The sequence below is a fragment of the Phoenix dactylifera genome, chromosome 2 (genome assembly GCF_051530095.1).
Source record: "Phoenix dactylifera cultivar Ajwa chromosome 2, Ajwa_hap1_PhDact_Kaust_v1.1, whole genome shotgun sequence".
Classification (NCBI taxonomy): Eukaryota; Viridiplantae; Streptophyta; class Magnoliopsida; order Arecales; family Arecaceae; genus Phoenix; species Phoenix dactylifera.
Genome location: NC_143191.1, coordinates 57,055,933 through 57,075,000, shown reverse-complemented (window position 1 = coordinate 57,075,000; position 19,068 = coordinate 57,055,933). Strand labels below are relative to the sequence as shown.

At 36.7% G+C, this 19,068-nt stretch overlaps 2 protein-coding genes and 2 long non-coding RNA genes across 19 annotated transcripts in view; 2 read left to right on the top strand and 2 right to left on the bottom strand.

The window, feature by feature from the left end:
* The window catches only part of LOC120109999 (ABC transporter G family member 41-like), a 15,284-nt gene extending 11,234 nt beyond the window's left edge, over positions 1–4,050 (top strand). For 3 of the 4 annotated variants that reach the window (XM_088717123.2, XM_089929274.1, XM_089929273.1), the window contains 5 exons: positions 1,252–1,385; positions 1,815–2,042; positions 2,675–2,846; positions 2,950–3,204; positions 3,699–4,050. In XM_088717123.2, coding sequence (XP_088573249.2) covers positions 1,252–1,385; positions 1,815–2,042; positions 2,675–2,846; positions 2,950–3,204; positions 3,699–3,965 — 1,056 coding nt within the window. In that variant the 3' untranslated portion in view covers positions 3,966–4,050. The remainder of the gene's footprint in view (positions 1–1,251; positions 1,386–1,814; positions 2,043–2,674; positions 2,847–2,949; positions 3,205–3,698) is intronic. The other variant, XM_088717124.2, reaches the window with a different exon arrangement.
* The window catches only part of LOC120110015 (uncharacterized), a 17,178-nt gene extending 11,856 nt beyond the window's left edge, over positions 1–5,322 (bottom strand). For 2 of the 3 annotated variants that reach the window (XR_005510798.3, XR_016399639.1), the window contains exons 1-2: positions 4,858–5,322; positions 1,779–4,635 (exon numbers count right to left, since the gene is read on the bottom strand). This is a non-coding gene — a long non-coding RNA (uncharacterized LOC120110015). The remainder of the gene's footprint in view (positions 1–1,778; positions 4,636–4,857) is intronic. The other variant, XR_016399638.1, reaches the window with a different exon arrangement.
* A 2,146-nt stretch (positions 5,323–7,468) lies between these two features.
* Positions 7,469–18,181, bottom strand: LOC149768456 (uncharacterized). Of its 6 annotated transcripts, none has more exons than XR_016399641.1 (7): positions 16,930–18,181; positions 16,275–16,345; positions 14,611–14,785; positions 9,882–10,066; positions 8,726–8,923; positions 8,134–8,628; positions 7,469–7,975 (listed from the first exon to the last, which is right to left on the bottom strand). It is a non-coding gene; the product is annotated as an uncharacterized LOC149768456 (long non-coding RNA). The 6 variants fall into 6 exon arrangements; XR_016399645.1 differs by having other exon boundaries at positions 8,863–8,923; XR_016399640.1 differs by having other exon boundaries at positions 8,726–10,066.
* The window catches only part of LOC148714969 (ABC transporter G family member 41-like), a 47,840-nt gene continuing 37,046 nt past the window's right edge, over positions 8,275–19,068 (top strand). For 4 of the 6 annotated variants that reach the window (XR_016399637.1, XM_089929278.1, XM_089929276.1 and 1 more), the window contains exons 1-18: positions 9,571–9,861; positions 10,665–10,824; positions 10,919–10,995; positions 11,302–11,355; positions 11,472–11,562; positions 11,737–12,038; positions 12,158–12,439; positions 12,521–12,834; positions 12,939–13,099; positions 13,173–13,276; positions 13,381–13,534; positions 13,628–13,768; positions 13,882–13,955; positions 14,055–14,387; positions 14,544–14,834; positions 15,340–15,423; positions 18,180–18,313; positions 18,541–18,768. Coding sequence is in view for 5 of the 6 variants with exons in the window: in XM_089929278.1 (XP_089785404.1) it covers positions 9,571–9,861; positions 10,665–10,824; positions 10,919–10,995; positions 11,302–11,355; positions 11,472–11,562; positions 11,737–12,038; positions 12,158–12,439; positions 12,521–12,834; positions 12,939–13,099; positions 13,173–13,276; positions 13,381–13,534; positions 13,628–13,768; positions 13,882–13,955; positions 14,055–14,387; positions 14,544–14,834; positions 15,340–15,423; positions 18,180–18,313; positions 18,541–18,768 (3,275 nt within the window). In the remaining variant the exon portion in view is untranslated. Of the gene's footprint in view, positions 8,658–8,819; positions 8,944–9,422; positions 9,506–9,570; positions 9,862–10,664; positions 10,825–10,918; positions 10,996–11,301; positions 11,356–11,471; positions 11,563–11,736; positions 12,039–12,157; positions 12,440–12,520; positions 12,835–12,938; positions 13,100–13,172; positions 13,277–13,380; positions 13,535–13,627; positions 13,769–13,881; positions 13,956–14,054; positions 14,388–14,543; positions 14,835–15,339; positions 15,424–18,179; positions 18,314–18,540; positions 18,769–19,068 lie in introns of those variants that run through there. The other 2 variants (XM_089929279.1, XM_089929275.1) reach the window with 2 other exon arrangements.

Sequence of the window (19,068 nt, the reverse complement as noted above, 5' to 3'; positions counted from 1 at the left end):
TCCATAATACATAAAACATTTTGATCATTGAAGGATTAAAACCTGTGTCGATGCTATATTTGAACTCAGAACCACCAAGACTGTCCTTTTGGTGGTTCGTAATATGTCTGGACCATAGTGATGTTTTGGCAACTCTGTCCATTTTGCATGCCACATTGCTATGTAAATATTAGAGTATATTGTTTATTGATCCATCTTACACTTTGATCGCAGAGGTTTGGGAATTTCAAGTTTGTCATCCATCCCCCATGTGCTACTTATTTATTAACTGTGTCATGCCTGACATTGTGGACATGGTTCTTATGCATCTGCAATGATGAATCACTTGTATATTGTTCGCTCCACATATGTAGAAAGAAATGATGAATAAGAGTTTAATTTTGCAGAATTGATCACTGCTGCATGCTGTTATTTGCACCATTTATCACATGATAATCCCAATGACCAACCTACATATCTGTCATATGAATGTCATTTATCACATAAGAAGGTTCCAACTCCCAATTGTACCTCTTCTTTTTGATCCCTCCCTACCCCGGTATGCTGCTTTGTGAGCAAGGAGAGCCATGAGCAAAGTGAGAGGACAAAGCGAGCTTTGGTGATTGGATTTTGCATGAAACATCCCTGTTCAGTAATCTATCAACTTTAAAACATCATAACTTCTTCTGCCCAATTAAATCTTAAGTTTTCCTATTGTCTGCAATATATTATTCCAAATTGGATACCGAATCATGATGAAGTAGTCAGGGACTCTTTTTAGACATGTTATATGACTACTTTGTATCCCTAACTGGCAAGCCTTATCACATCTATTTTAACTAAGCATTCAATGGATCAAGTATGATCTGCTAAGCTCTTAGAATGTCTTATTTACAGCTCCTGACCTAACATCATCTCGTTCTGAGTTGTGTATGGAAATCTTAAACAAGGGATCTTTGGCAAGAGAGGGTACGCTGGTCCACCCTTAAACATAGAAAATCAATTGGTAGGAAAGGAAAACCTGAAATTCTGTTACACAATTTATATCATGCAACCTGTCTCCAATATTTCCTGTACTTAAGAGTCTAAACAAGGGAGCATGCGGTATTTGCTATAGCTAATTATGTTCATATCTGTGTCATAGTTATATACTAGATTGCTGGACAATCCAATTACTTTATTTACATCCATATTTGTTCAATTGCTGGACATCCACGCACGTTGTCCTTATGCTCATTATTTGAATTAGTTGCTTCTGTTTCTTATTTCCAGAGTATTCCTGGAGTTCCAAAAATCAAAAATAACTACAACCCAGCAACATGGATGTTGGAGGTTACCTCTACATCATCAGAGGTGCAACTGGGTATAGATTTTGCATGCATTTATAAAGAGTCAACTCTATACAAGTAAGTATTAACTATTCATATACCCATTTTAAGTGACATTGCTCATCCATATATATCATGAATTTACATATGTACATGTGAAACTAATTACATGACATGCTGAAATTTTCTCACTGGCCAAGATATAAAATGCTTCTGAGTATGCATGCTAGTGCCACAGCATGTGCTGTGTGCTGCCATGCTGTGCCAATTGTTGACATGCATTGGCACCCCAGGTTGCTTGGCACATGGCCATGTCTCATGCTAGCTTGGCACTGGCATGATATGTGCCAGGCGGCACAGACCAGCACAATCCACACCTAAATCCTTGAGATATAATGGCATTGATGATTTCATGAGATATAATAACTGGTAAGTAAAAAAGTTCTATTTTTCCAAAATATGACTTCTTACTTGCCACTTTATCATTCTTGTTGTTTTTTATTGCAGTGACACCAAAGAGTTAGCTCAACAGTTGAGCTCACCACCACCAGATTCCAAAGACCTGAATTTCCCAACTCGTTTCGCACAAAACAGCTGGGGGCAGTTCAAAGCTTGCCTGTGGAAACAATACTTGTCTTATTGGAGAAGTCCTTCATACAATTTGGTGCGGATTATATATATGCTTGTCACATCTTTAACACTTGGAGTATTGTTCTGGAAGCATGGAAAGACAGTGTAAGTCCCTTTGTTCAACTTACATATGCACTATATATTGATCACTAAATTACTTGATCGGAAGAGTATGTATAACATGGCATAATCAAGATGAAAAAGCCTGATTCTAAGAGATGGCAATGCATACTCTGAAGAAATTGGATAGCAGAAACAGCTTCACAATATGGTAGGCAGACTGGTACTTCTATGTAAAATGGAGTAGTTCCTTGTTCTCAAGAACATCTATGAATTATCCAGATCTCGAAGTCTACAGGATAATTATATTATGTAGACCTTGATGAGAGTTGAAAGTAGGAAGAACTCATAAAGCTCAAGCCTACCTCAGGTAGTTGAAAGAAGGCTCATTGTCTAGTCTTATGGACTATTTTTCCAAAATTATGATATGGTCAGCTTAGATACCCATGTTGAACAAGGTGAGAGAGGGGGCCACAAACTTTCTATAAATGCTATATTCAAAGATCAGAAATCCAAATAACCATAGCTAGTCTTATACCCAAAATTTAACAACAACAAAAACAATGAAGGAAAAGATTGATTATGTGGAACAGAAGAATTTGTACAAGCAGCTCATAACTTAGCATCTAGTCTGCTCCGCTCTTGTATCTTATTTCTTTCTTTTTTTGTGTTTGAAGAAACAACCAGCAAGATTTGTTCAACATCCTTGCATCAATGTATGTGGCCACAAACTTCATTGGTATCAACAATTGCTCATCAGTTAAACCATTTGTAGCAACTGAAAGGACAGTTGTATACCGGGAGAATTTTGCAGGAATGTACTCTCCATGGGCCTACTCATTTGCACAGGTTTAAAAGCTATCCTGGCAGTATTTCTTATTGCAAATATCACTACTGAAGGATGTTTCTTTTCTGAATTTTGATAAGGATATACTTTTTTTCTATTTTGCAGGTGGTCATTGAGATCCCCTATATATTTCTCCAGGTGGTACTCTTTACAATAATTACGTATCCAGCAATTGGCTACTATTGGACAGCCTATAAGTTTTTGTGGTTCCTTTACACCATGTTCTGCACATTGCTGTACTTTGTTTACCTTGGAATGTTTCTTGTCTCGTTGACCCCAAATGTTCAATTTGCTTTTATATTGGCATCCTTCTTCTACACCTTGCTAAATCTCTTCTCAGGCTTCATTGTACCTGCCCCAGTAAGTTCCCCTTTACTTTTCCTTACTGATCCATGAGATCTAATAAAAATTACAATAGCTTCATATAATACTCAGCATTCCAGGTCATATTTTCTGGATGCATGCATATAAAAAGTAGATTTACATTGCATTTTTGCTATATATCTATTGAATACTACTACTAGATGAAAGATGTAGAACTAAGAAGAACAACAAAAGGATTCTGTCACAACAAGTTGGTATCTGCACATGAGAGGTGAACATGAATGTAGATGTTTTAGTTTCCTCTTAGGCTGGCTATTGTTATTGTATACAATCATGTATTAACTTTTCAAGTCCCGAAAGTATATTGATATCATACATTAGAAGATATAAAATTAAATGTATGCTTTGGAAATTGACGATAAACTTTCAAATAGATTATGTTTGCTTGATACAAAATGAAGACATTGCATTAATTCCATGCATGATGCCTTCTGTGATATATAAACTCACTGTTTTTGGCTTCCTTGCAGCAAATTCCGAAGTGGTGGATTTGGGTCTATTATATCAGCCCCCTGTCCTGGACACTGAATGGCCTCTTTACTTCACAATATGGAGACATAGACAAGGAGATAGTAGTGTTCGGAGAAACCAAATCAATTGCTTCTTTCTTAGAAGATTATTTTGGGTTTCACCATGACCGTTTAGGGCTGGTAGCTGTTGTTCTTATTGCCTTTCCTCTCATCTTTGCTACACTTTTCGCTTATTGTATGGGCAAAATGAATTTTCAAAGGAGGTAAGAGAGATACATGTTCAAGTACACTTGTTAGAAGATATCTGCTTTAGAACAACATTGAGTAATAGAGAAAGGTGTGTACTTTAGAATGGGGAATGCATTTACCCAAGACTTTGTACTGTATGGTGGATATAACATAATGCAAAGAATTTCTAATTAATAAATTAACTGCCAAACTAGGAGAAAACAATCAAATTATAATCCACATCTGCATGCGCACGCACACACATGCACAAAGTAAAAGAAATACTTTTTTCAGGTGACATACTTTTTCATCCTTATACAATGCAATTAGAAAGAGACCTTGTCATCCTTATCCATTAACTTACATAAATTCCTGAGTGGAAATAACAAAAGCTTCAAGTATGTGCCAAAGCATGACATATATATACACATTCAGGTTCCAAAACATGGAAGAAGTGAATTATACAAATTAGAGGTTGAAAGAGACAAGAAGTATGCAATTGTTGAAGCATACACTTAATGTCTATCCAGCAAAACGTTATAAGCTCTTCATTTTCCATGGAAGTAGATGTACCAGTCGAGAACGGGATACGTGCATAACCACAATCGACAAGCCTTAACCAATATAATTAGAGAGCAAAATTCTACAGAACCACATACTCTACCATGCAAGCTTCTCCAAATCTCTCCTGATGATTTCACTTATATCGCTACAAGAAACATATCCAGATTCAGCGTTCTCCAAAAAAAAAAAAAAAAAAAAAAATCTTCTTCCGTGCTCAAACGAGGATCAAATGTGATGTCAAGATTCGATCTTTTAACTCTAGTAGGCTATAAACGACACTTTGTATGAATCCAAAGGAGAAATTGGATGGAATAAAAAACTAGATTTGGCTAAGCGATTACTTTTGTTCTGGGGTTTGAAAGGTTACCGAGACATCGCCTGCTTCGTTCTTTAGGGTTTATGAAACAATTCGGCGGTCCTTGAATCATCGACCTCCGGCGATCGAGAAGAACACCTACAGAGAGAGAGAGAGAGAGAGAGCAAAGATATAGTAGCATTGTTAAGTTGACAAGGGTTTCCATGTAAAAGTTCTCGTGGGAAGTGCAACAAAAAAGTCCGGCGAAGTTACCAGACCTAAGGATTTTTTGAGATAGCCCCTCCTACATTGTGGATATTATACAAAAATTTGTAAGGTGCAATATCTAGCAATCATATAATCTGGGACGTTATGTGTAAAAATTCGTAAAAGAAGCTTAAATTTACTATTAGGATTTCAAACCCCGTGACTAGTTTAAATTTACTATTAGGATTATGTCCACAATTTATATAGATCATAAATACTATAAATACTTGGTGTAGACAACATATAGCACTTCATAAGGAGATAAAAACTAATATTAATATGCCTATAGATTGTTTATATAGTTCATAAATACTAAAAATACTCCATGTAGACAACATATATAACTACATTAAAAGCCTGTAGACATTTCTTTATAAATATGCCCACAATTTGTATTAGTTCGTAGAAGCTTGGATAAACTGAATATAGCAAACCTTTTGCTCTAACATTGGACTCCTGCGACTCATGTGCCTCATCTTTAAGTCTCCCCTTTCTTGCTTAATTAAGTTTAGAGTGTAACCCACAGAATTCAAAGCAATCTCTAAAGAAAAATATTTCAGGGCGCCCATTATATGCACACAAAGAGTTTGTTGGACATAAAAAATCCACTTTAACAGTTTAATAATCAACCAATATTTCGTATATCGAAATAATTCTAGCAATTTATACCTTTCTATCTCTTTATATAGCATCGCAAGAGGACTGTTCGTATGCACATGATAGAAGCTCCATAGCATTACTCATAACGAAGACAAGAAATGGAATTTTGGGACCTTCAATTCTTTTGAAGGTGATTTTAAAGAATCTTAATTTCTTCCAAGATGGTTCTAGAAAATCTTAAAATATGTTTGCAGTGCCTGTCACATTTTAAGCATCCCATATGGTTTCATGTAGCTTTAGTTTGAGACCATGACTGTGCACCGGTACAATATAATTAATCAATCAAGGAAAAGTCGTACAGAGGCTTCTCTTAAACAATATACATAGAGTTTGCAGATTAAACATTCGCAACTACTCATCTAAATATAAAACTCACTTTTGGCAAACATGCAACTGGCCGTTGAGATTTATCAGTACACTTTCGTGATGATAACTCGGACCCTCGTTATTATTCTTGAATAAGAAAGGATTTTTGTACGGTTTTCCAGGAGAAGTTTTATTGGTGCAGTTGGACACAATATATTTACCCGCTGCCACCTTAGAGGATACCCTGATTACATATTTGAGGCTGCTGACGTTGAAGTTGGCATAGTTAATAGATATCAAGAATTTGACTAGAGATCAGCAACAGAAATGAGGTAGCTAGAGGAGTGAGTTTGTTTGTTTTTTTTTTTTTTTGAGAAATCATGCAATCAGAGATGTGAAAAAAATAAAAAAGAAGATTGGATTCGGTGCTGTCTGATTGTTTTCAATCTATGCAACATTTTAATGCATTTATCTTAAAGGCAGAGACAGGAATAATAGCCCACAAGAAGGGAAACTATGAACTCCAGCTACATCAAACATCTGACATAAAATTAATCAAAAACAGAAAAGATTAATCACATATATAGGGATGTAACCTGAAAAAGCACGCATGTAGAGAAGAACACCAGCTAACAGACTACTTCACTACAATATCCTAATCATTTTCTTTTTTTTGCTGGCATTGAGATCTGAGACTATGATCCACTTCTTTTCCATTTTCTCTAAATATACTTCTTGATCGGGGACATCACAGGCTGGAGATTTGGTGCCCACAGATATTTAAACACGGAGGCGCCTTCACCATATCTAGGATAGCTTCAGGCAGCTGCTTTGGAGTTTGATCTATATTTCAGCACTTTTTCCATTAATTTCGGCATAGAACATTTGGATATTTGAAGAAGAAGGAACCAAAAATCTGGAAAAAACAGGAGGACATCACACAACAGAAGATTTAAGATGGACAGAAAGTCTTGACATTTTAAAAACCTATTGAAGTAATTAGGAAATACAACATTTGTGTCCAAATACATGTGAAGGCACCTTTCAAGAAAACTACATGTGAAGATAGAAAACATAGGATAACTGTGAAATGAAAGAAAAGAATAAAAAGAGCGAATGACCTAAGAGCTTGATATAATTTTAGAGCATGCAGATTTTAGTCACTGAAATCCATGAAGTTCACGAAAAGATTCAGCTTCAATACTTAATTCCTTGTGTGTAACATAAACAAATGAGACAACCATGAAAGGCAACAAAAAAAAAGGGCCACTTCTCCTTCAAGATTAAACTCTAATCAACAAACACATGGTGCTATACGTAGTTGAAAACATGCCACCCTAGCATCCACATTCTTTTAATTGCATAAACAGGATGCTGTGAAAATCAAAGTCTCCCACCACAACAAAATATAGTAAGACCCCGAACCATTAAACAATTGAAGTCAACTTCATTGAAAATTCAAAAAAAAAAATCTATTTTAAATATTCCTATACCCGAGCACAGAACGGAAGTAGTTGATCCACTCTCTAGATTAGATTAGAACTGCCTTGGCTTATTGTGTGATTTTTGAGCAGGACCGAGCTGTCTTTGAACTCCTCTACCGTTATTCCGTCATTGCTCTTCTGACTTGATATTTTCTAACCAGCATGTGCCATTTTTGAACGAGAATCACCTTGCGTTTGCAGTGATGCAGCATCTTACGCCATTATTTCCTGTAAGACTTAGCAAAAAGGCTTCAAATATCTCTCCTACATTTTTCGCCTTTCCACGTCTTCCAGCTAGAACCTGAAGGACCAAAACCCCTTGCAGAAGGATGGCAAAGTTGGTAGATAGCAAAGAAGCTGAATCCTTCAGTATTGATCTTGAAGAGATAGGGAGGAGCATAAGGTCATCCTTTCGGATTGCTGCTGCGAGTTCACGGAGAAGCTCCAGGATCTGTTCTGCTGCGAGTAAGACCCTGAACCATTAAACAATTGAAGTCAACTTGATAAAACATGGACATATATCAGACAGGAAAGGGTAGATGCTTTAAAATCCTCTACTGTTATTCCGCGTCATTGCTCTTCTAACTTAATATTTTCTAACCAGCATGGGCCATTTTTGAACGAGAATCACCTTGCGTCTGCAGTGACGCAGCATCTTACGCCATTATTTCCTGTAAGACTTAGCAAAAAGGCTTCAAATATCTCGCCTATATTTTTCGCCTTTCCCCGTCTTCCAGCTAGAACTTGAAGGACCAAAACCCCTTGTAGAAGGATGGCAAAGTTGGGAGACAGCAAAGAAGCTGAATCCTTCAGTATTGATCTTGAAGAGATAGGGAGGAGCATAAGGTCATCCTTTCGGATTGCTGCTGCGAGTTCACGGAGAAGCTCCAGCATCTGTTCTGCAAGGGAGGAGGATGATGAGTATGAGTTAAAATGGGCTGCAGTTGAGAGGCTGCCCACCTTCGAGCGAATAAGAACGTCAGTACTCGATCACTACAGCAACGGGGATGGCGATGGATTGTGCAAGGAGACGAGGGTGATTGATGTTGCCAAGCTTGGAGCACTAGAAAGGCGCTTGCTAATTGAGAATCTCATCAAACACATTGAGAATGATAATCTTCAGCTGCTGCAGAAGCAAAGACAGAGAATTGACCGGTAAGCTTCATCTTCCGGTTTCACTTTGTGTTTGTATATGCATGCAATATCACCTGTGGGACACTTACATATCTGGTTTGCCAATATATGCCAATATATAAGATGATTATGTCCATTGAGATTGATGGGTAAACACTAATTATTCATTAATCGTTTGAACAGAGTAAATGTGAAACTTCCCACTATTGAGGTGCGATACAAGAACCTGTGCGTGGAAGCGCAGTGCGAAGTAGTTGAAGGGAAGCCCCTACCCACTTTATGGAACACTGCAAAGAGCATGCTTTATGTAAGTAGACTGTATCTTCCCTCATTGATCGATGAAGATGTCCTGAGTAAAACTTAATTGTTTACATCAAGCCCATTGATGTGGTTTGATCACTAACTGATGCATTTAAAAGAACAAATTTCTAAACTGGAGCTGTTTAAAATTTAGACTATATAATCCAAATTAAGTGGCAAGTAGACCAGTGTCGCATTATGTACGGAAAGTTTATGATATCTGATTACCATGACTCTTCTCCACAGTGAGAGAGAGAGAGAGAGAGAGAGAGAGAGAGAGAGAGAGAGAGAGAGCTAGCTTGATGTAGAGCTTTACAACATTATCATGCCATCACAATTTAAGTGAAGGTATTTACAAAGCTAAAATATTTATTGATTCCAGAAGTAGATAACTGAATGAAACTTTGATGATGCATGGACAGTTGGCCAATCATCTTAATATACACGAATTTGCATTATAAAGTAATGCTGCTTCCTATGGAACAGGATCTTGCCAGGTTGACAGGCTTCAGGACTCAAGAGGCTAAAATTAGCATTTTAAAAGACATCGGCGGGATCATCAAGCCCTCCAGGAAAGTATTTAGGATCGATAAATCAAGTTGAAGAATGAAACTACATACTCATCTTTTTGTTTATGGCCAGTTTAAAAAGAGTCCGAGCAATTTTTGCTTATCTTTTAGTACTTGAAAACTTACCTTGCCCTTCCATGGGGATTTACATGAAGAAAATAGATGAATTATTGTTCAAGCCATCTTTATTTCAATTGCAAAAAGATGGATATGGATCATGGATCTTTGTCAGAAGTAACCATTTTACTAGTCTTTGCTTTTTCATTTGCAGGATGACTCTCTTACTTGGACCACCAGGATGTGGAAAAACTACTCTATTGCTAGCACTCGCCGGGAAACTGGACAAATTCCTCAAGGTTTATGTCTTCTGGCTTACCATCAATCATAAGTCAGTCATATGGAAGTGGTCCTTCCCCTTGAAAATTTGCAAATATAATAACAGTTGCATTCTGATAAGCTTACTCAATCCACTGTGAACAATGTTCTCGACATATTCACCTTCAACACAGAATGATAACCCCACCACAGAAGCTTTCTCATAAAAGATCCCAGGACTTTAACCTGAAAGAATGGATTATTTAAGCATATGATTGCAGAAGGATGTTTCTCCAAGATCATCATTCTTTCTGCAAGATTTGCACTCCTACTTAAATTGCATCTAATGTTAGCCTTTTTCTGTATGTTTCTGGTTTATAATTAACCACTGTCTCATGTTATCAAATAACAACGCATTATTTTCAAATAGCATACACCATGACCCTCCTCTAAAGCAAATTTATCAATTAAAAATCTTATTGAGATAAGTGACTATTGTAGATCCATTGCAACTAGAAAGTTGCCTATCAAACTACAGGAACTCAACTATGTCATTGCCATCTGCTATTTACTGGTCTTAAATATAAACTATTGATGTGCAAATCATCCCATAATAAACAACATGCTTAAAAATAGTATTTTATCTTAACCATGTGTAAATTTTTCTTTTCCTTCTCCTTACCAATTCTACAAAATAGCTCCCTTATATGAAAAGTTGCAAACATACCTTAAAGACATAATAAACACCTGGGATAAATGAGTTTTGGTCATAAATAGTCTCTATAATTGCTTTCAGCTTGTGTGCTTCAATCCTTGACAAACATGTTAGACATTTCTTTTACAGGTAACAGGAGAAGTTTCTTACAATGGCTTCAGGTTGGATGAGTTTGTTCCTGAGAAAACATCAGTTTACATAAGCCAATATGATTTGCATATTCCTGAGATGACAGTGAGGGAGATTTTGGACTTTTCAGCACGCTTTCAAGGTGTAGGGAGCAGAGCAGGTAACATTCTCATGTGTCTTTTAATTGCTTCTAGCCACTATCACCAGAATAAATCCAAACAAGCTAAAATGCTAAATGGATTTACTTTGTGAAGAAATTATGAAGGAAGTGATCAAAAGGGAGAAGCAAGCAGGAATCATCCCTGAACCAGACATAGACACGTATATGAAGGTAAACAAATAATAAGTTGTCATTGTCTTTTTTCCTTATTAAAACAAGGGGCATCTGGTAGATAGGGTACCATGCAAGTACATGGACTTTCAACTTACAAATGATAGGGAGGATCTTTGAAGCACAAAAAGAACATGTAATCCAAATGAATTAACAATTTGTACTGCACTCATGGGTCTCTTTGTTTTTGGTAAGATAATAAATTAAAGCTAACACCGCATCGAAAAAAGTACAGAATTCATGGAATATAGACTTTTAATCTTGTCATGACATGCTCATATCTGACGATTGGATTTGTTACTATAGGCAATATCAGTGGAAGGATTAGAAAGAAGTCTCCAAACAGACTATATCTTGAAGGTAATTTTGCTTCAGAAAATCCAAAATCAGACTATTGAATATACACAAATCACTATAGTTGCCACCCTCACTTCTGTCGCTGCGAGTAATGCACTAAAATTTCCTTGCCATATCAGATCATGGGACTGGACATTTGTGCAGACACAATTGTAGGGGATGCCATGAGAAGAGGCATCTCAGGTGGACAGAAGAAAAGACTGACCACAGGTACCATAAGAAAGCTGATAAAATCGATATTAAACGCTTCCAGTTAGTTCCCGGAATATAATGTCATGGATTTAATGATGAGTTAACTATGAATAGCTCCAATTGTCAATGTATTAAATATGATGATTAGTTTTTTCCTGTGAGTGATCCTTGGCTTTTGGTTACACTTACTAGGAGAGATGATTGTTGGACCAACAAAAGTTCTTCTTATGGATGAGATATCAACTGGCCTAGACAGCTCAACTACCTTTCAGATTGTTACTTGCCTCCAACAATTGGCACATATTTCAGAATCTACTGTGGTGGTTTCACTTCTTCAACCAGCACCGGAGACCTATGACCTTTTTGATGACATTATTTTAATGGCTGAAGGGAAGATAGTATACCATGGCCCTCGCAGTCATATTCTCAACTTTTTTGAAGAATGTGGTTTCAGATGCCCAGAAAGAAAAGGAGTAGCTGACTTTCTCCAGGAGGTAATTACCAATGCTCACATTCCATCAAAAAAAATACCAATGCTTACGTACTAACCTACCTCCCATTTTCTTACATGCCCTTAAAATCAGCTCCACCTAACTTTTCTAACTTTATTCAGGTGTTGTCCCGAAAGGATCAACAGCAGTATTGGTTCCATCTAGACAAAAGCTATAATTATGTCTCTGTAGATCAATTCGCTCAAAAATTCAAAGTATATCACATTGGACAGAGTTTACATGAGGAGCTATCAAAGCCTTATGGCAAGTCCCAATGCCATAAAAATGCTTTATCATTCAGTACTTATTCATTATCAAAATGGGAACTATTTAAAACTTGCATGGCAAGGGAATTGCTTCTCATGAAGAGGAATTCATTTGTTTATATATTCAAAACAACACAGGTAATATCTACTCTCAGACATGTTTCTTGATAACACTCTGGTTCAGCAACTGAAGCGACTCTCTCCTCTACTATATTGCAGCTTGCAATTATTGCAATCATAACAATGACTGTATTCCTGCGTACACATATGGGGGTTGATTTGATCCATGCTAATTACTATATGGGTTCACTCTTTTATGCACTCCTCTTATTTACGGTTAATGGATTCCCAGAATTGGCTATGACAGTTTCAAGACTACCAGTTTTTTACAGGCAAAGGGACTTTTACTTTTATCCTGCATGGGCATATACAATTCCAGCTTGCATCCTAAAAATTCCAATCTCATTAATAGAGTCTTTACTTTGGACATCTCTTACTTACTATGTCATTGGATATAGTCCTGAGGCAGTAAGGTAGGCGTAGTTTAGTTCTTCAAGCCAGTACAGAACCATGTTCGGTCTATTCCTCTATCCTGACAATTCATAAATCCTTAATGTTTCTTCTTATGTTATTTCAGGTTCTTTCGCCAGTTCCTTATACTTTTCCTTGTCCATCAAATGTCATTATCCCTTTTTCGTTTTCTTGCCTCATATTTCCAGACATTGGTGGCTTCTACAATTAGTGGCACCATGTCTACGCTAGTTATCTTTTTGTTTGGAGGCTTTATTCTCCCACAGCGTAAGGCCGTTACCACATTTTTTCAGATGTTTAACCAATAAGATAAATGTATTTAATGGCTTTGCTATTGCAGCCTCTATACCTGGTTGGTTGAAGTGGGGATTCTGGATATCTCCATTAACATATACCGAGATAGGCTTAACTGTAAATGAATTTCGTGCACCAAGATGGCAAAAGGTGAGGAAGACCTCAATTGGACATCATATAAACCATCCACCGAGTGAACAAAAACAGACTAACGCTCCAACTGTTCCCTTTGCTATCATATTTCTGTTTGGTAGATGTCATCAGCAAATACCACTATAGGGCAGCAAGTCCTGACAAGCCGTGGACTGAACTACAATAGCTACTTTTATTGGATATCGGTCGGGGCATTGCTTGGGTACATTCTACTTTTCAATGTTGCATTTACGTTGGCCTTAACTTTTAAAAGATGTAAGTTTTCATCTCTCCTAGCCAACGTATTAATTATACATGCACTGCCACCCTCTTTTTACTTTGCAATGATATTGAAATACGTGGATTCAGCTATTGGGGTCTCTCGTGCTATTATCTCTCGTGCAAAGCTTTTTCAGATGCAAAGAGGAGGAGATATTGATAACTCAACAATCCTAACAAATCAGTCCAGAAAGGTGCCCCGGACAAGTACTGCTGAACCCAAAAGAAATGGTAAGGCTATTTTGTCCGATTCTACTTGCAAGGTCAAAAGATAATGCATCGTAGAAAAGTTTCAAAAGATAAAACAAGCTGAAACACGAGAGTCTCCATAATTTATCTTGCAGGAAGGATGGTTTTACCTTTTATTCCCCTCACAGTGACATTCCAAGATGTGAATTACTATGTTGATACTCCACTGGTAATCATGTTAGAGTAATTATGACATTAGTTTATTAAAAGCTTCTGAGAATTGGCAGTCAGTAGACAAATTCTGATAGGCGGTTTATTTCTGTCTTAGGAAATGAGAGAACAGGGTTATGCAGAAAGAAGACTCCAACTGCTCCACAATATCACTGGTGCATTCAGGCCTGGTATCCTTTCAGGACTAATGGGTGTGAGTGGAGCAGGGAAAACCACTCTTTTGGATGTTCTTGCTGGAAGAAAAACTGGAGGTCTTATTGAAGGAGACATAAGAATTGGAGGGTATCCCAAGGTACAAGAAACTTTTGCCAGAATATCAGGTTATTGTGAACAGACTGACACACATTCTCCACAAATTACCATAGAAGAATCTGTAATCTATTCAGCTTGGCTGCGTCTACCCTCTCAAATTGATCCAAAAACGAGACACGTAAGTTATTATTTACATAATTATATCATCATTTCTAGATATCGAAACACATATCTTTTGCAAGTAGAACTAGCTATCCAATATTCAATTCAATCTTTTTGTTTCCAATAAATTTATTTGAAAGTCTATAGAGTATAAACAATGTATGATCTCCAGGAATTTGTGAATGAAGTCCTTGAAACAATTGAGCTTGATGAAATCAAAGATGCTTTAGTTGGCATACCTGGAGTCAATGGTCTATCCACTGAGCAACGAAAACGACTAACAATTGCAGTGGAGCTTGTTTCAAATCCATCCATTATATTTATGGACGAACCAACATCAGGCCTAGATGCTCGAGCAGCCGCAATTGTCATGCGTGCAGTAAAAAATGTTGCCGAAACTGGAAGGACAATTGTCTGCACCATACACCAACCTAGTATTGAGATATTTGAGGCATTTGATGAGGTATATTTTCTTTTCATATCTTTGGATAATTAAGTAATGGGGCTTGCTTCATTTTTTTTTTTTAGCCATCCATGGAATAAGGTTAGATGGCTTAGATTTATTTTATTGAAGTTGAAAAACTGCAAGAAGAGAAAATAACAAAAAAAAAATCCTAAGCTGAGATTGAGAAAAGTTAAATTTAGGTTTTACTATACATATAGAGCAAAAGGTATCATCTAACTTATAGAAAAATTTTAGGATAATCCAATAGCAGAATGCAAGGTAAGGTAGCTGTGTGAAAGAGATGGCACTAAGCTATTTTCTCTGCTTCAATAATTTGGAGTAACCTATGAAAATCTTACAACTATTACTTTATATTAATGAGTCCTATATCACTATAAAATGTGCAGTTTTCAACCTGTTATGCTTATTTATATTAAGCCATATACATGTTGATCATATTCTGTTTGTTCTTACAAAAATGTTTGACCTTTCTACCGAACTGCACTCAATCCTTTTCTTGCAGCTAATTTTAATGAAAAGGGGAGGGGAGTTAATCTATACAGGACCACTAGGACGGCACTCAAGTAAAGTTATTGAATATTTTGAGGCAAGTATTCCAAATAAGTGGCTCTCTAATTGTCTGTCAACTGTCCAGTTCGGAATTATTCAAAAGATTCTAAGTTTTAATTTGTTTATCATCCACAACTTCTTTTTGATGATCTGTCTATTCGCACTTTTATGCTCTGCCTTTTACATTCTTAGACTTCTAGAAAGGTTTGGACTTTGGAGGGCCCTGTTGACAGTGTTTATATTAGATTACCATACATCATGGTGCATTGTTTTGGCTTGAAAAAATGGCAAATGGACCTCATGATCAAATGCACCGCTACACAAGTAGATGTCTGATAACGTCCTCGCAGAAAAATAAGCTAGTTTATCATCATCATAGAACCATAAAATAAAGAACAATACTATGACGAATTTAAAATAACTTCTTTAAAAAAAATAATCATATGTTCTTTGGAATTTTTTGAGAAACTTGTGTAGATTGAATTATTACAACAAAAAGAGACAATCCATGTATGTCGTCTAGGTAAATTGGCATATAAGAATCACAAAGGAATATAACAGTAACCAGATATCCAAGGGAGCTAACCTTATTGCAGTTTATGACATATATCCTCATAACTTTCCTGACTGATACGAAAAATAGGGTGGCCAGTCTCTGTTTTCTATTGATAAAATTACTAATCTTTACTTGTTTTTTCCTTGTCTCTCTATTCCTAAATAGATAAAATATAGCAAACAACCAGATTTCCTTTTGAATGATGAATCAGATCATGAAGCTGATTCTATGATGTATGGTTGATTTTCTTCAAATAATAAAGAAAGATTCAGATCAAAGTCATCTAAAATCTGATTAATGATCTTTAATGATAACACAAAGATATACAGTACCTGCAGAAGGAAAAAAGTTTTTGCATGTTGGCAACTCACCAATTATTTCTTTGCTTGACAAAGCTTGCTTTCTGCACAAACCATAGGAGAGTGATAATTACATGGCCACAACGGTTTAAAAGTTTGCATTTATGTTTCAACCAAGAAATGCTGAACCGGCATGTACCAGCTAGTTCAGCTGGTACCGAACCGGTCCGGTCTCTAACCGGTTCGGTTTGGCATTAAAAAATGGTACCGTAGGAACCGGTGCGAACCAATTGGTTCTCAACGGTTCCAAATTTTTTGGAACTTTTGGATGTGTGAACCAGGCCGAATCAATGGTACTGGTTCGGTTCGGTCCGAACCGGTCCAATGGCCGATTGGTACGCCTACCGGTATCGGTTGGGCGATCCTTGGTTTCAACATCGCACTTAGTCCAGTAAGTGCGTGTCCGTACTGTCAGACAATTTATTTACATACTAAGATTCAAGGATAACATAAAAACCAGAAAGATTAAGGTTTGAAGTAAACAATGCAAACATGAGATATTTGTATCTTAAAAGACAGACCAGCAAAACTGAAATAATGTCTTAATTCTTCTCGGCCATAACAATTGAAACATGCGATATATCTCAAAGCTTCGTATATCAATGGTCCAAAGCTTAAGGAATGGTACCTTTTTGAGAAAGAAACCCACATATCTCCAGAAATATACTACTTTGTGTTGTCCGTCTACATGGTTGTATTGTCCCTGTGGAACTTAAACACATACATCTATATGACAAAAGATTCTCATCTAAGAATGCCACAACATGATCAAGGCAACAACATACCAAGATCAAGATAGGAGCAGAACAAGGGAGTAACAACAAACATCGGAAAGAAACAAAAAACTCAACATGCAATTACTGACATACCCACGAAAAACCAAAGAGCTTGACTCTCATGATTTGACCATGTCTTATAGAGGAAGAATTATCAACTAGGCAGCCATAGAAGTCCTTTAAAAAGTGGACTCTAGAGCTTTTGTAGCCCTCTCTCTCATCTTCTTCCAGCCTCTCTACGTCTATCGAAAATAACAGCACCTAATGGTCCTATCTCCTATGACTCTTGTTTGGATGGATTGACAATTCTTGCTTTAGCTTACATGTGCAACCAGCTCTATATTTGAGAGCTTTGCTCTCTTGGATTTTCAGTTTCTGAGGAGATTCCGTCTGGTTGTTACTGGATTCCTGGATTTCACTTAGATCTAGGTTTGAACGATTACCACAGGTGCCTTTAGACATGGATTTTATCACATTAGCAGACACTGAGTTCCCATGCTAAGAGCCGGTGCACAAACTACTAGCATATTCTGGGTGCATATGCTCCACTTGGCACATGCAGCAATTAGTGTTGAGACAAAACCTTGGACCTGCTTTGTCACAATCTCGGCAAAAGAACATGGTTCAGTAAAATGGTTGCATCAAATTATGTAGGTTTTGAAGTCCAGTAGTGAGCTGCAGATAAAAGATGAGGTGTTCTAGGTGTCTAGCATTTGATTTAAGCTGTGTAAGAACGGTTCTTATTCAACTCCGTTCTAAGTTTGATGAAGCTCGAGTCAAAAGTAAATGAACCAAGCCAGACTATAGGTTTAGGTTCAAGATTAATTTTAAATCAAGCCTGAACAAATAAAATCAGCTGCCAAAAGTTAAAATTTGGGACTACGTACGTTGGTTTAAGGTGGCTGAGACAGGAAACTATTTTCTTTTTTTTAATCACTAACAATGTCACAGATCGTAAGTCACACTGAAATGCAAACCTAGCTCTTTGTGAACATCCAAAATTGTCTGATCCCTGGATGTCCATTGTTTCCTTTAAACACATTTTTTACTTTCAATACACATATCATTATCAAAATTGAATGCTTCTGCTTTCATTTGCCAGGGTATTAACGGAGTACCACGAATAAAAGAAAACTACAATCCAGCAACATGGATGTTGGAAGTTACCTCTACATCAGTTGAAGTGCAACTTCGAATAGATTTTGCACACATATACAGAGAATCACCTCTATTCAAGTGAGTTTTGAGTATTCATAGTAACTTTCATGTATGTCTCAAACAACAGCATCCATACATATGTGCTTGTATCAAAGATACACTTGATAATGAAGAAATTATGATGACACAAGATACGAGGATCTTGGTGATTCCCTGCATCATATTAACTTTCTGGGAGATGTTAGTTTTATAAATCCAAATTCAGGTTTCAGCTTATTGATTGTTTTATCACTGTTGTTTTATAGGGACAATGAAGATCTAGTCAAACAATTGAGTACACCGCCACCAGATTCAAAAGATCTGAATTTCCCAACTCGTTTTGCACAAAATGGTTGGGGACAATTCAAGGCATGTCTGTGGAAACAATACTGGTCTTATTGGAGAAGTCCTTCATACAACTTGGTGCGGATAGTATTCATGATGTTTGCATCTGTGCTATTTGCAGTATTGTTCAGGAAGCAGGGAAAAACAATGTAAGTTCTCGATTTATTGACGCATTAGGTGCCCAGTATTTTGATAAGCATGTAAGTCAATATCTAGAAAATGGCATAATCATGAAAAACAAATTGATTTCAAGAAATTCCAATGCAAAATTCAAACGCTGTAACATAGGGCATATATATAAGATCCAATTAAACAATAAACTGGGTGGAGAATCATAATAGGTGACTAGATACTCTATGATTCCGCTGATTCAAAACACAATTTGGAGAAAACAAAATCATGTAAAGTTTTTGAGGGGATGAATTATGTCTGTTGTATGTATAAAAGTA